The sequence below is a fragment of the Alligator sinensis genome, unplaced genomic scaffold, assembly GCF_000455745.1.
Source record: "Alligator sinensis unplaced genomic scaffold, ASM45574v1 scaffold2034_1, whole genome shotgun sequence".
Taxonomy (NCBI): Eukaryota; Metazoa; Chordata; order Crocodylia; family Alligatoridae; genus Alligator; species Alligator sinensis.
Window position 1 is genome coordinate 34617 of NW_005843368.1, and position 13654 is coordinate 48270.

At 43.5% G+C, this 13654-nt stretch overlaps 2 protein-coding genes across 2 annotated transcripts; both read left to right on the top strand.

Moving 5' to 3' along the window:
* The first annotated feature begins 492 nt into the window (after window positions 1-492).
* LOC102371794 (olfactory receptor 11A1-like) lies at window positions 493-1455 on the top strand. The gene has a single exon (XM_006038493.1). The coding sequence runs from the start codon at window positions 493-495 to the stop codon at window positions 1453-1455; it is 963 nt and encodes a 320-aa protein (XP_006038555.1).
* A 5668-nt stretch (window positions 1456-7123) lies between these two features.
* LOC102372029 (olfactory receptor 6C4-like) lies at window positions 7124-8080 on the top strand. Its single transcript, XM_006038494.1, has one exon. It carries the CDS (start codon window positions 7124-7126, stop codon window positions 8078-8080), a length of 957 nt encoding a protein of 318 aa, XP_006038556.1.
* The last annotated feature ends 5574 nt before the right edge of the window (window positions 8081-13654 follow it).

Below are 13654 nucleotides of genomic sequence, written 5' to 3' on the forward strand. Positions count from 1 at the left end.
TGTAGAGAAGCTTGAGAGAGTCTGGAGAAGAGCCACTCATATGGTTAGAAACTGGAAGAGCAAGCCATAGGAGGCAAGGCTGACAGATACCGAACTGTTCAGCCTACAAAAGAGAAGACTTAGGAGGGATTTGATGGCAACTTACAAAAAAAATCAGGGGAAAGCATCAGGGGGTAGGTGAAAAATTATTCACCAAAGCGCCCCAGGAAAAACCAGGCACAACAGTCATAAACTCCTAGAAGGAGGTTTCAGATGGGATATAAGGAAAAACTTCTTCACGGTTCGTGAGACCAGGCTCTGGAACAGACTCCCAGCGGGGGTGATGCAGGCACTTACACTGCAGTTCTTCAAAAGGAGACTGGATGCACACCTTCCTCAGTTTGTTTGACCCCAGCAGTCTTTCCTGCCCAAAGCAGGGGCTGGACCCGATGATCGCATGAGGTCCCTTACAACCCCTAACTTCTGTGAATCTCTGAATTTTCCCTAGTGTTCATGGAAAACACAAACTGGGAAAATCAAACTTCTGTCACAACATTCATCCTCCTGGGATTTGGGGAGCTCCAGACACTGCAGATTTTTCTCTTCTTGCTATTTCTAGTGATCTACATTGGGACTATGGCTGGGAACACCCTCATTGTTGTGCTAGTTGTGGCTGATCATCACCTTCACACTCCCATGTATTTCTTCCTGGCCAATTTGGCTTGCCTGGAGACCTGCTACACCTCCACCATCTTGCCCAAGTTGCTGGACAGTTTGCTAAGTAAAGACAGAACCATTTCTGTGAGCGGTTGCATTGTACAATTTTATTTCATTGCTTCTCTGGTGTGTTCAGAATGTTATCTCTTATCCCTGATGTCTTATGATCGTTATTTAGCAGTATGTAAACCCCTTCATTATGGTGCCCTTATGAATGATACGTTGTGCATACAGTTAGCAGTGGGGTCTTGGATCAGTGGCTTTCTGGCTATTTCCATAGTAATAATACTGATGTCACAATTACGTTTCTGTGGCCCGAACGAAATTGACAGTTTCGTCTGCGATTTCACTCTGCTAATAAACCTGTCCTGCAGTGATCTCCATGTGATGAAAATTGTGGCTTTTCTATGCTCTTCTATTTTCTCGCTAGTTCCATTGGTATTAACCATGTCATCCTACATCTGCATCATCATTACCATTGTGGGAATCCCTGGCAGTACAGGGAGGCAAAAGGCTTTTTCCACCTGCTCCACTCACCTCATTGTGGTTATGCTTTACTACGGGACGCTAATCATTGTCTACATGTTACCAGATACTGCTGCACCGAGAATCCTGAACAAAATGTTCTCTGTTGTCTACACAATTCTGACACCTCTGGTCAACCCCTTGATTTATAGCCTGAGAAACAAAGATGTTAAAGAGGCCTTCAAAAAAAGTGTCAGGAAAATGGTGGTTTTTACAATATCACAGGCATTGTAAGGTCATTTAATAAACATATGAAGTGACTGTACCTGTTGAGCTTTGGGTCCTCGGAGCAAAGAACACTTGTTCTTTGAAGCTTTTAAAAATAAATATAATATCTGCCTTCTCAGCAGTTGTTATTTCCCATTAATAGATGTGTCAAGGTAGATTTCTTGTTCTATATAGTGAAAGGGGACACTTTTTGATAACAAGAACACCGGGCAAGGTGTGACATGAGAAATTAGTGCTGCAGGTCTTTGAATCTCTCACTTCTATTGTTTGGAGTCTGTGTGGGGAGAAGAGGATGGAGGACTGTTTTTGGACACACATGAAAGGCAGCAATAAGAGGTCATATCAGAAATTCCAGCTAAGGAAAGACATTATTGATGATTCAGACAAGTTAAACGACTGAACAAGATATCATCTTCAACAATACCACACTATCAACAAATATTTTCCCTAGACTACAGATGTCCAACAGATATCCCACCAGTCAGATATGCCCCACAGCAGTCAACTATTTGGTGTTTGAGTCTTGTCACCACAACAGCTGGAGCCACTGTTTCAGTTAATGCCACCATGACCTGCATCTCCCCCTCCCCTCCTTAGCTGCCAATAAACATCTGGATTTCCATTGCTGTTGATTGCTAAAATCAGCAATAGTTGGCAATGAGAAAAGCAGGATGAGCGGTGGTGGCATTATCTCCATGGTTGCTGGCCATACTGACACAACAGCTTTGGTAGGCACACCAACCAATCCCCTGGCTTAGATCCAGAGGTGGGTTGTCTGGCCTTGAAAAACCCCGCAGGCCAGATGTATTTATCCCTTGGATATGGAAAAAAACCCCATGACCTGCCAGCTCATTTGAGACTGACAGTTCTCCCATATTTGGCCCCCAGTACCTGAGAGGTTAGGGCATGCACCGATGAAGTAAGAGTATTTGTATCTAGGCCTCCCTCACCCAGGAAGCATTTAAACCTATATTGTTCTGATATCTCACCACAGTGCTCAAACCAGCATGCCATAAGTTATGCAGTATACAGGTCCTTCTGCAGCCCTCCTTCTGAAGATGGGCCCTTGCAGACAAGAGAGGGATATGTGGTAGGGCCACTAAGAGTAGAAGGTACAGTAGAAGGTGTGACTCAGCTAATACATGGTAGAGTTAACAGAATCGTAGAAAATTAGGGTTGGAAGTGGCCTCAGCAGGTCACATCTAATCCAATCCCCAATCAATGCAGGGCCATCCTCAGCTAGATCATCCCAGCCAGGGCTTTGTCAAGCCAGGCCTCAAAAACCTCCAAGGATGGAGATTCCACCACCTGTCTAGGTAACCTGTTCCAGTGCTTCATGACCGTCCTAGTGAAAACATTTTTCCTAATATCCAACCTCTGATGTCTGCTCCTCTGACATCTAAACTCCCATTAGTCATGAGCTTCTGGCCAGATACAGCTTTGTGACTTAAAACATCCACAAAGGGCTCATTTATGTAGCTGCAAAGTTGAGGTAGTAGTACAGGTGGTTACTGTGCCATGCTTTAGTACTTCCTTTTGCTTCTTCAGTATTTCCTTTTGGAAGTACTAGAGCACGGCACAATAACCACCCGTACTATGCCGTACGCACGGTGCATGGTTATTTTTAACTGCTACTTTGCCGTAGTGGCACTCTATAATAGGGGAGCTTGCCACTACAGCAAAGTAGCTGCTGGTCATGTGTAGACCCACGTGGTTGCTACATCACCATAGTACATTCCTACACCAATGATGTGTGACATGTAGACATGCCCTTTGTTACACATGCTTGTGCCCAATTGCACTTTCCAAGGTCTTTCATTGTACATATGCCTTCAAGCAGAGGGCATTGCAGCAGGTGTTGCATAGTCTGAGCTCTGTGCCAGTAACTGGTGGTTGAACCAATCGAATAGCAGTTTTTTTCATTAGTTCCATCATGACACCTGTCAGGTAATACCTGGTAACCCCTGTGAATTCTGCTAACACCTCAAAACATGGTTTTGACCCTACAAATTGACCAACCTGTAGAGAAGTACCTCTCGAGGAAACCAGGTTAAACTTAATTTAATTAAACCAGCTTAGGTTTCATCTGTTCATATTCACCCTGGGGTATTCTTTTTGGTAGAGGTAAACAAACGATTGCTTGCTCCCCTTCCAATGAGTGCTAAGGTTCTTTAATAGTCACTCACTATGTGAGTTATGCTGTGATAGCTACAGGTAGGCAACCGTCAATCCTTTAGATCATGGTGTGCATGTAAGAGGTCTATACATCTGTCCATTATTAATCCTGATGTAACTGGTATTTAAAACCAAGGTAAATTACACTAGAACTTGTTCACTTCTATGCATACCCTAACCATAAGAGTTGATGAGAAACATAAATATAATAGAAAAATAGAAAATTAGGGTTGGAAGGGACCTCAGGAAATCATCCAGTCCAACCCCCTGATCAAAGCTGGACCATCCCCAACTATATCATCCCAGCCAAGGCATTGTCTACCCGGGTCTTAAAACCTATAAGGATGGAGATTCCAACAACTCTCTGGGTAATCCATTCCAGTGCCTCACTACCCTCCTAATGGGAAAAAAAATTCCTAATATCTAACTTAAATTTCCCTTTAATGAACTCTTATGACCTCTGGTCATGCAGTCATGCCTGAGAAACAGGTTCTATTCTCAATTTCACCCAGGGAAATGCAGTTTAAAAGCAAAAAACAGGTTGGTTTCCTTGTCTACAAATATATTTTCTGTACTGAGATTTTATTAATCTATGACAGTAGCTCAAATAATTCGTACTGGCCAAGGCCAAAGAGAAGATGATAAGTGACTTATCTCACCAGGTGTTGTAGCTCCTGTGTTTGATATAACAGCGATGAGATAAATCCGGTAGCATAGATTCTGTAGCAAGAATCCTCTAGCCAACATTATGCCCTTGTTGTCAAGAAGGCTAATGGAGTAATGGGCTGCATTAGTAGGAGTGTTACCAGCAGATCGAGGGAAGTAATTATTCTCATCTATGCAGAAATGATGAGGCCATATCTGGAGTACTGTGTCCAGTTTTGGATTCCCTGCTACAGAAAGGATATGGACATGTTGAAGACAGTCCAATGGAGGGCAGTGGAAGTGGTTAGGACACTGGGGCACATGACTTATAAGGGAAGGCTGAGGGAACTGGGCTTATTTAGTCTGGCAAAGAGGAGACTTAGAGGGGATTTAATAGCAGCCTTCAACTACCTGCAATGTGGTTCCAAAAAGGATAGAGCTAGGCTGTTCTCAGTGGTGGCAGATGACAGAAAAAAGAGCAATGGTCTCAAGTTGCAGCAAAGGAAGTTTAGGTTAGATATTAGGAAAAAACTTTCTCACGAGGAGGGTATTGAAGCACTGGAACAGGTTACCTAGAGAGTTTGTGAAATTTCTATCTTTGGAGGTTTTTAAGACCCAGCTAGATAAAGCCTTGGCTGGGATGATCTAGTTGGGGACAGTCCTGCTTTAAGCAGGGTGGTGGACTAGATGTGACCTCCTGAGGTCCCTTCAACCCTCATTTTCTATGATTCTGTAGATGTTTCACTGTCACATCAGGCTGTAAGCAACAGAGGCTAGGGATCCCTTGAGGTTTGTGGGGCCAGCTAGGATCGGTAGGAGTGAGTGAATTCAATGGATGAGCTGGATCAGGAGACAAAAGGTTAATCTGAAACCTGGGTCCGGGGTGCAAGCTGAACCATGTCAGTCAGAACACAGAGTCATAGGGCAAGCTGAGTCCAGAAGCCAAGAAACAGAGATCAGGCAGAGACACAAAACATAGGGAACAGGCAGGCCATATGGATCCAGGTCAGTCCCAGTTGTCCAGACACTTCCTGTTCTGCATCAGGGGTTTATATGGCAGGGAATGAAGGGACAGCTACAACTGGATAGGCCCTGATTGAGGTTTTTGGCCAGCCTTGCTCAGTCTCAGTAGGCAATTGGAAAGCTGTTAGACTGAGATGAGTGGCCAGACTGGGAAGGCTGAAGCCCCAGGCTCAAAGTTGTGGCCTGATATTCTCCGCACAAACAAAAGTACTTTATTCCCTTAAGTGTCTTTCTTTTAAGTTTTAAATACAAAAATGTTACAACTGCTTTCAAAGCAATTGAAAATTCCCATAAGCAGAAATGTCAAGGGAAATTTCTCCTTCTTAAACAATAAATCAAGGGAAACTAAGGAAAGTGAGCTAGGCTGGAGATTAAAATCTGGTGGTAGGTACTCCTGGCAGCATTCATTTCTCTTTGCTCAGGTTTGGGACAAGGATGTCAATAGGACTCTGTAGAACTGTTCAGTTCTGTTAAAGGCGGCACCAAGAGGTCACATCAGATTCCAGTTCTTATTAGATCCTGTGTTTACTCAGCCAGGAATAGCCAGAGGTGAGATAAAAGGCAGTTGTGTGGTTTTGCAAGAATTTGTGTCTTTCTACTTGTTTGCGACCTAAAAACCCTCTAAAGGCGAGTGTTGGATGAAGTTGGGGTCTTTCAATCATCCAAAGAGAGGCAAAGCGGTTAGAAACATGGGCATTCATTGAGAAAATGAAATATTACTGAGGAAAATGTAGTTAATACATCTGGATAAAACAAACTGAACACAAATTTCGTCCTTGGAAAACACACTTTGGAACAGTAATTGTAAAGCAGGTATTTAAGCATCTACCCTTTTGTGTTTCTGTCTGTGCATCTCTCTTTCACATTCTCTTTCTCCCTTCTTCTGTCTCTCTATCTTTTTTGAATTCCTATCTCTCTACCCAGCTACCCCTGCCTGCATGTACATCTCTTTGTCTGTCTTTAGAGCATTCATTTCAAATAATCTCTTTCTCTCCCTTCCTCCAACATTTATCTCCGTTTGTATAGCTGTTTCTCACATTATCTCTCCCCTTCCTCTCATCTCCCCATGTCTTTGTCTTCCTTTCCTGTTCTGTTTAACTTTTTTACATCTTTCACTTAATTCCATCTTTATTTCTGTCTGTCTGTATTCCTACTTTGGAAAGTGAACGTTTTCTCAGTTACACAAGTTAAAATGTATAGTGTCCATAAATTGAGACTTTGTAATATCTGCAAAAAGTATAATTTCAAGCAGATAAGAGGGAAGTCACATGAAAACACTAAACCTAATGTTTCGCTCAACAAAAATCTTATGATACTCTTCAATAAAAGAGGCATCATTATAACAGTAACTAGAAACATATGACAAGGGGATAGCTTTTATTTTACCAGTCAGTATGTACAGAAAACTATATATAGTCTCATTGCAGTAGTTTATCTGTTTATCAGTAAATTCCCAATCAGTGCACAAATTATATAGAAAACCTTCTTCCTCATTATCCAGTAGTTGAAACTGAGACCCAGAAGAATCTGTAAAGTTAATGACCACAGTGGGCCAGAAATGCAATCCAAATATACAAATATGCCATCTTGTGTCCAAGTACTTAACTATACTGGGTTCCCAAGCTGTTGCTATCTGAAGAATCAGCTGAGGAAGAAGTTTAAGGTATATACAGCATCATTTTTGGTAAGAAGAATGAGATACATCTCCTAGGACAGAGATCCTATGGATGACAGGATTAAATTAAACAGAACATGGAATTGAGATGTTAAAATTTCCTTTGTTTCATGCATCACAGCATGTTTTGTTTTGCTTTTTCCCATAATAAAGTCCATGGAAAACACAGATAGAGGAAATAAAACATCTATAACAGAATTCGTCCTCCTGGGATTTGGAAATTTCCCTGAACTGCAGATTCTTTTCTTCCTGCTGTTCCTAGTCACCTACATTGTAACAATGACTGGGAACATCCTCATCTTGTCACTGGTTGTGGCTGATCAGCACCTTCAGACACCCATGTATTTCTTCCTGGGGAACTTGTCCTGCTTGGAGGCCTTCTACACTTCTGCTATCTTGCCCAGGATGCTGGCCAGCTTTCTGACGGAGAACAGGACTGTTTCTGTTAGGGGCTGCATTGTGCAAATGTTTTTCTTTGCTTTTTTGGCATCTACTGAATGTTGCCTTCTGGCAGCGATGTCTTATGACCGGTACATAGCAATCTGCAAACCACTCTACTATGTGGCCCTTATGAATGGAAGAATATGCTTACATCTGGCAGCTGGCTCTTGGCTTACTGGGATTCTAGCTACTACCGTCACAACATGTTGGATGTCACAACTGATCTTCTGTGGTCAAAATCAAATCGACCATTTTTTTTGTGATTACACTGCATTAGTCAAACTTTCCTGCAGTGACACCAGCCTGATGATTCTTGTGACCCAGGTGTTCACAGTCATATTGATTCTACCCCCATTTCTCTTGACCCTGATGTCCTACATGTGCATCATTGCCAACATCCTGGGGATTCCCTCCATCATTGGGAGGCAAAAAGCATTTTCCACCTGTTCCTCTCACCTCATTGTTGTAATACTCTACTATGGAACTATAATCATTGTCTATCTGCTACCAGACACCAACACACTGAGACCCTTAAACAAAGTGTTCTCTGTTTTCTACACAGTCTTGACTCCTCTGATCAACCCTCTGATCTACAGTTTGAGAAACAAAGAGGTCAAGGAGGCTCTGAGGAAAGCTCTCAATAAGATTCAGACTGTCATTACAAACTGCTAAATATTTCAAACATATTTGTAATAAGATGCAATCAAATATAGGCAATAGGAGTTTCTCCCATGGTATTATGCTGCACACCATGTCTTCTACAGGGAACACTTAGTGGTTAGACACAGAATAAGGACCCTGTTGTAGGTAGAAATCCCTATGAAGCAATGTTCCCAAACTTAGATGTTCCCAAACTTAGATGTTAACCTGTGTGTGCCCTCCATTCCTGCCTGAGTTGGGGTGACTCAAAATGCCCAAACCAAAGATGGGGAAAATACCAGTCAGGTTACATTGAACTAAACTCCACGTCACAGCTGCTGTTATTGGGCATCTAAGAGGTTCAGTAATTGCAACCTTTGTCTCGGTGTGGAGGGCTCCCACATGGGGAACATCTATTATTTCTTACTGAAGGACTATTTATTTGAAGGCTTAAATAGGAAATGATTTTTTTTTTGTGTGTGAACCATTTACCAATGGTAAATTTCATTGTCTTTTACCAAAGGTGTAATAGCATCGTCTTTTGGTATATTTTATGAGTGATATTTCTACCTATCAGCCTACTTGTCTGTCTAGTTACGTTTTAAGAATAAATGTGGTAGATTTTTGGGACTCTCCTAATCAGTAACAAAGGACTATAAGGAATTTCTTGAGCTACTGAGTCCAGTCCTTTGCTAGTCCAGAAAACTGCATTGCATAAATCCCCTTATAACCATATTGAATTCCACCTTAACATTAACTAGGTTTTCTTCCCATAAACTACACCACATTGCTCAAGAGTTGATCTACAGTGTCTGCAAGAGCTCCATCTGTTAATAAATATTAGACCTGATATTAAGTCGTTTCTTTCTTAAATTTTTTTTCTTCCTTACCCTTGGGTTTTTTTGTTTGTTTTTTTAAGATATGTGGAGAATGTTTTAAGGTTACAGATCTGCTGGTTAAAATTAAATGAAAATACATATAATAAAAATGTTTGTATTATCTGAAAATCATGACACCAACAAGAATATTGCCACCAGGTTGTCAGAGTGGGTGGCATTCCCAGGCGCTTCTGGCCACTCCACTCAGCAGTACTCCCTCCAGGCTTTAAGTGCACTGTGAGAAGGTACCATCCACTGAAAGAACTGAGCTTCCAACATAAGGTGTGGAAGTGTCTGCCCCCAACATATGCCTACTTTCAGGTGGCAGAAAAAGCTTTATTTTCCTTAAGACAAGTGGCTTAACTATGCTGTCAGGAATGAGGGGTCTGCTGGCACTGAGAAGCTCTGAGTGTAAACACCCACATATTTTCCTGGCAGAACTTCAGTTCTGCTGGCAAACTGTACTGTAGACTACACCTCAGCTATATGCCCAATACTCAGCGTGTCAATGGGAACAAAGCACCTTGTGTTGCATAGCCCTCTCCAATTTCCACTTGCTTCAGGCTGAAGACCTCCTTTCTCATGGTTTCTGAGCGCTGCTCTGGAAAGGTTCTGGGATCTGCGTTTTGGGAGACCCTCTGGGCTATCCAACTGTTGCTTTTCCCAAGATACTCCAGCTAAAGTATGTGCCTGAGGGTGAGTTGCTCTTCACTGTGTTTTTTTTTTCCCCCTTCAGTTAGATCCTTAGGATTTGACCCAGCAGTGGTAACACATTCTCTTCTAACCGGGGACATCTGCACAAGACACTTACTGTGCATTAGCCTAATAACACTGTGCAGTAGGGCTGTGCTAAATTTCGCTGACAGTTTGTTTCGAGGCTGTTTCGCCCCGTTACGAAGTCGAAACAGCAAAATTGAAATGGAACAGATATAGTTGAAACAGCCTCGAAACAAAATGAGGCAAGTCAAAACGTTTTGCCCTTTCGACACTGTTTCGACATTTCATCCATAGGCTATAATGGGGAAGGTTGAAACAGCCTATAACTTCGTCATTTCTGGCCTGATTTGGATGAAACTTGCAGGAATGGTAGCCTCTTCTGAATGCATGCAGCCTGCCATGTTTCAAGGAGATAGATGCAGGGAAACTGCACCCCAATATCTTGAAAGCAAAACTCATGTCAGGTGTACATGTTATCCTAGCTAGTTACTGCGTATTGAGCTGGTCCCTGAGTGAATCATAATCGATTATGTAACACAGTAGCTAGATATGATAAAAAGTTAATGAGCAAGGATTAACCCCTAGAAATTACAAAGCCAGGAACTGCTTGTGCCCCAAGGCAGACACAATCAGTTGCACAAGCACCCATGACACAAGTTTTGCCTGTCAGCAGCTAGAGGTGCAGGGCCCCAGAACCCAGAAGCCCCTGCGCCTATCTCCTCGACAGCTGGCAGGCTTCATGTCCTCAGCAGGGGCTAGCAAGCTTGCAGCTTCTACCCTGCTGCGCCTTAACACACACAGTGTCACCCATGTCATGAGTTTTGCTTGTCCACATGGAGCAAAAGCCCCAGTTTTTCTTTTTTTTTAATTTTAAAATGCATTCCCCAACCATTTCTGACTTTTCTCTCCCTCTCTATTCCCTATAGATAAGTATAAGTGAGCTCAAACTTAGGATAAGCTTTGAACATTTTTATTTTGGTAGCAAGTTTTTGGTTTTGGATAGCCACTGTTTTATATTGTATAATTATTAGGTTTGTATTAATTTTTACTGTTGTATATTGTATTATTATCATTTTCATATTGATTTTTATTGTTTCATATGAATATTGTATGGTTTAGGCCTGTGTTTGTAAGTGAACCAAAGTCATGTCAAGTTCTCCCATGTAAATTAGTTCCCCGATGAATAAGAATGATTGAGAATGATTGAAATACAATGGTAGCAGGCCTCTACTGAATGGCCTGTAATGACCAGGCCATAACCTCGCATTGATTCATCCAGGAACCACGGACCTCACCTAGGAACAGAGACAAGACCAGCATTTGAAAAATAAAAGACCCTGAAGAACCAGCAACTCTCTCATTGTACTCCATCATTACAGACACCCGAAACTCCACATCCCTGCATGGAGCACACATGCTCAGTACATCAGGGGCTGACCCTTGCCTGGGCATGCCTCCTTTCACTAGGGTCACACATGGTCTGCCCCTATAAAAAGGGGCAGTGAAGACAGACCCAGTGGGAACGCCATTTCCATCCAGACCAGACCAGCTTCACGTCACTTATGCACCCCAGAGGCCCTGCCGATGACCCCCTCTGGACAACACCGAGCTGAAGGAGACCCGACTGGCCATCGAGGATCACCTTCCAGCCTGGGATATGGCATCCTGGGATATGGCATCCCTTCCATATTTGTTATCTTTGGATTGAATGCAGTTTCCAGTTGGGGTGAGAAAAATTATTTGGTTTGGATCCAAGCGTAGGTCTAAGATTTTGAAAAAAAAAGGAGTGCTGGTGATGTGATATTTTTCTCCACTTAGAAAGGAACTACAAACTTTACCGATATGCTCAGGGCCTGGGGCTGTACGATTCTGTTTAAGATCCAAGCAAAAACAAATATAACTGAGCTGGAGAGGTTGGGAGGGGGTGGGGTCTGACTGTCAGCTGCAGAGTGGGGCAGGCCATTGGCACCAGGGAAGTACAGCTTTTATCCCCCAGGCTGGCCATGGACAGATCTGCTCCCTGCACCCCAGCCCTAAGACATGTGTCCCACAGTCACTCCACTGTGGCCGTAAAGTGCCCCTCTCAATGGCCCCTGGCTCTACTCTGCCCTCTTTTATATCACATATCCCCCATGTTCAGCACAACCCTTTTGTGCCACAAGCCCCATCAGACCCCACCACCACCATGGAGTCCTATTCTGCCCCCTCATTTGCTCCCATGAACCCACTGCACCCCACAAAGACCCATCCCCCTCATGTCCCAGCCCTCTTGATCCTTCATTGTCCCCTTCATGCCCCAATGAGCCCCACCCCCCCAAAAAATCCTAATGCAGTCTCTCATACCCCCTGGACTCTCCTTGATCATAATCCCTCTTCCTCCCAAACTTTCTCAGACCCTATTTCAGCATCATGGCCCCCACCACACCCCTTATCCCCAAACCTCATCTACCCCTCACATTCCTTCACCCCCATAAGCCAACTCCTTCTTCCAGGCACATCTACTGTATAACCTCCCTTCTTCTAAAATCCCTTTGATCCTCCTTATCCATCCTCACCACCTCCAGCAGCCCTCTCCCCTCAGAACCCCTCCCAAAAACTTCCTCTTGTCCCTCAGCCCCTAACCATGGGGCAGATGGGGGAAGGGCTGCAACTGCTCCTTCCTGCTCCCCACTGCCCCCATCTCCACCACATGCCCTTAGCTAGCCTCTACTTCTTTCCACTCTTACCATACAGAAACAAACCATCTGGGCTGGGGGAGGGCTCCCTTCAGCCACTGGCAGCGCCTTGACCCAGGGAAACCAACCCCTTAGGTCTGCTCATGCCTGGCTTGCCAAACTGGTTGCCTTTGTCATCTGCCTCAATGAATGACCTTGGAAGGGGTCACTGCAGTAACTTATATCTTTGCCTTGCTTTTACAATGCCCACCTGCCTCTGACCACTCAGGTAGAGCCATTGGAGAGCTGGGCCTGCCTTCAGCCCTGCCCTCTTGTCACCATCTCTGATGTGTTCTGGGTTTGAATTCCTTGAAAAAAAATAGCAAACAGTATGGATACCTAGGTGGCACACCCTTACTGGAGACCCTGTGGGATATGCAGAAAACCCAGTACCAGGATAACTGTAGAAGAAAGGATAGGTTGAGTACTTGGAGTTCCAGGGTTGTTAACACCTCTGAAGAGCAGAAATCAAGTAGATAAAAATGAGTTACAAAGTCAATTGATTTCCACAGCCTGAAAAGAAATACAGCTCTCTGTATGGGAAGTTTGTTTTAAACTTTAAGTGGAGCAGAAATCAAAGGGGGAAAGTAGGGGAAGGGAAACTGCACCACCAAAATCCACCCTGGATTTAACCCAAGCCTGGTCCACAAAGAGTTCCCTTTCATTCTGACTTAGGAACCTAAATGCTTTTATGAATTGGGAAGTATTAGAGTGATGTAATTGTGATAGTCCAGGCACTGAACAAGAGGTAAAAATGTTGTTGGGTGATATCTTTTATCAAATGCACGATTGGATGAAAAATGCCTTGCACTTAAAAGCTTGCCTAACTCTATCCCAACAATGCAGTTGGTCCAGTTAATGATATCACCCTAAGACATTCTTGCCTCTTGCATTTATGACTGTGGACAGGTTTTCTTTCTAGTTTGCCTGAAGAGTAGCAATGCTGTGTTTCAGCTAGCAGGGGGAGCTTTAGCTCCATTTGTATAGATATTCAGGCCATCCTTACAGCCAGGATTACAAATCCAGGATTGACATCCACCACTGCTGACCTGGCATGCCTGTTCTGTTTCCCAGTTCAGGAATATAGGGAAATTTGAATTTTCTTTTTTTACAAGTAAAACTCTTGCCATGATGATTCCTGTTCCCCACACTTTTACACAGTTTGGATTTTGTCTCAAACACCTCCCAGTACCAACTTGCTGGGATCTTTCTTATCTCACTGTCACCATCTGTATCTGCCTATGCTGCCCTCCCACCCCACGGCTGAAACCATTCTTTTCACCCGCCCCTGCCTGAGA

Bases quoted from the DNA above. Each gene is read 5' to 3' on its own strand.
- LOC102371794 (XM_006038493.1), top strand. From the start codon at position 493: ATGGAAAACACAAACTGGGAAAATCAAACTTCTGTCACAACATTCATC.
- LOC102372029 (XM_006038494.1), top strand. From the start codon at position 7,124: ATGGAAAACACAGATAGAGGAAATAAAACATCTATAACAGAATTCGTC.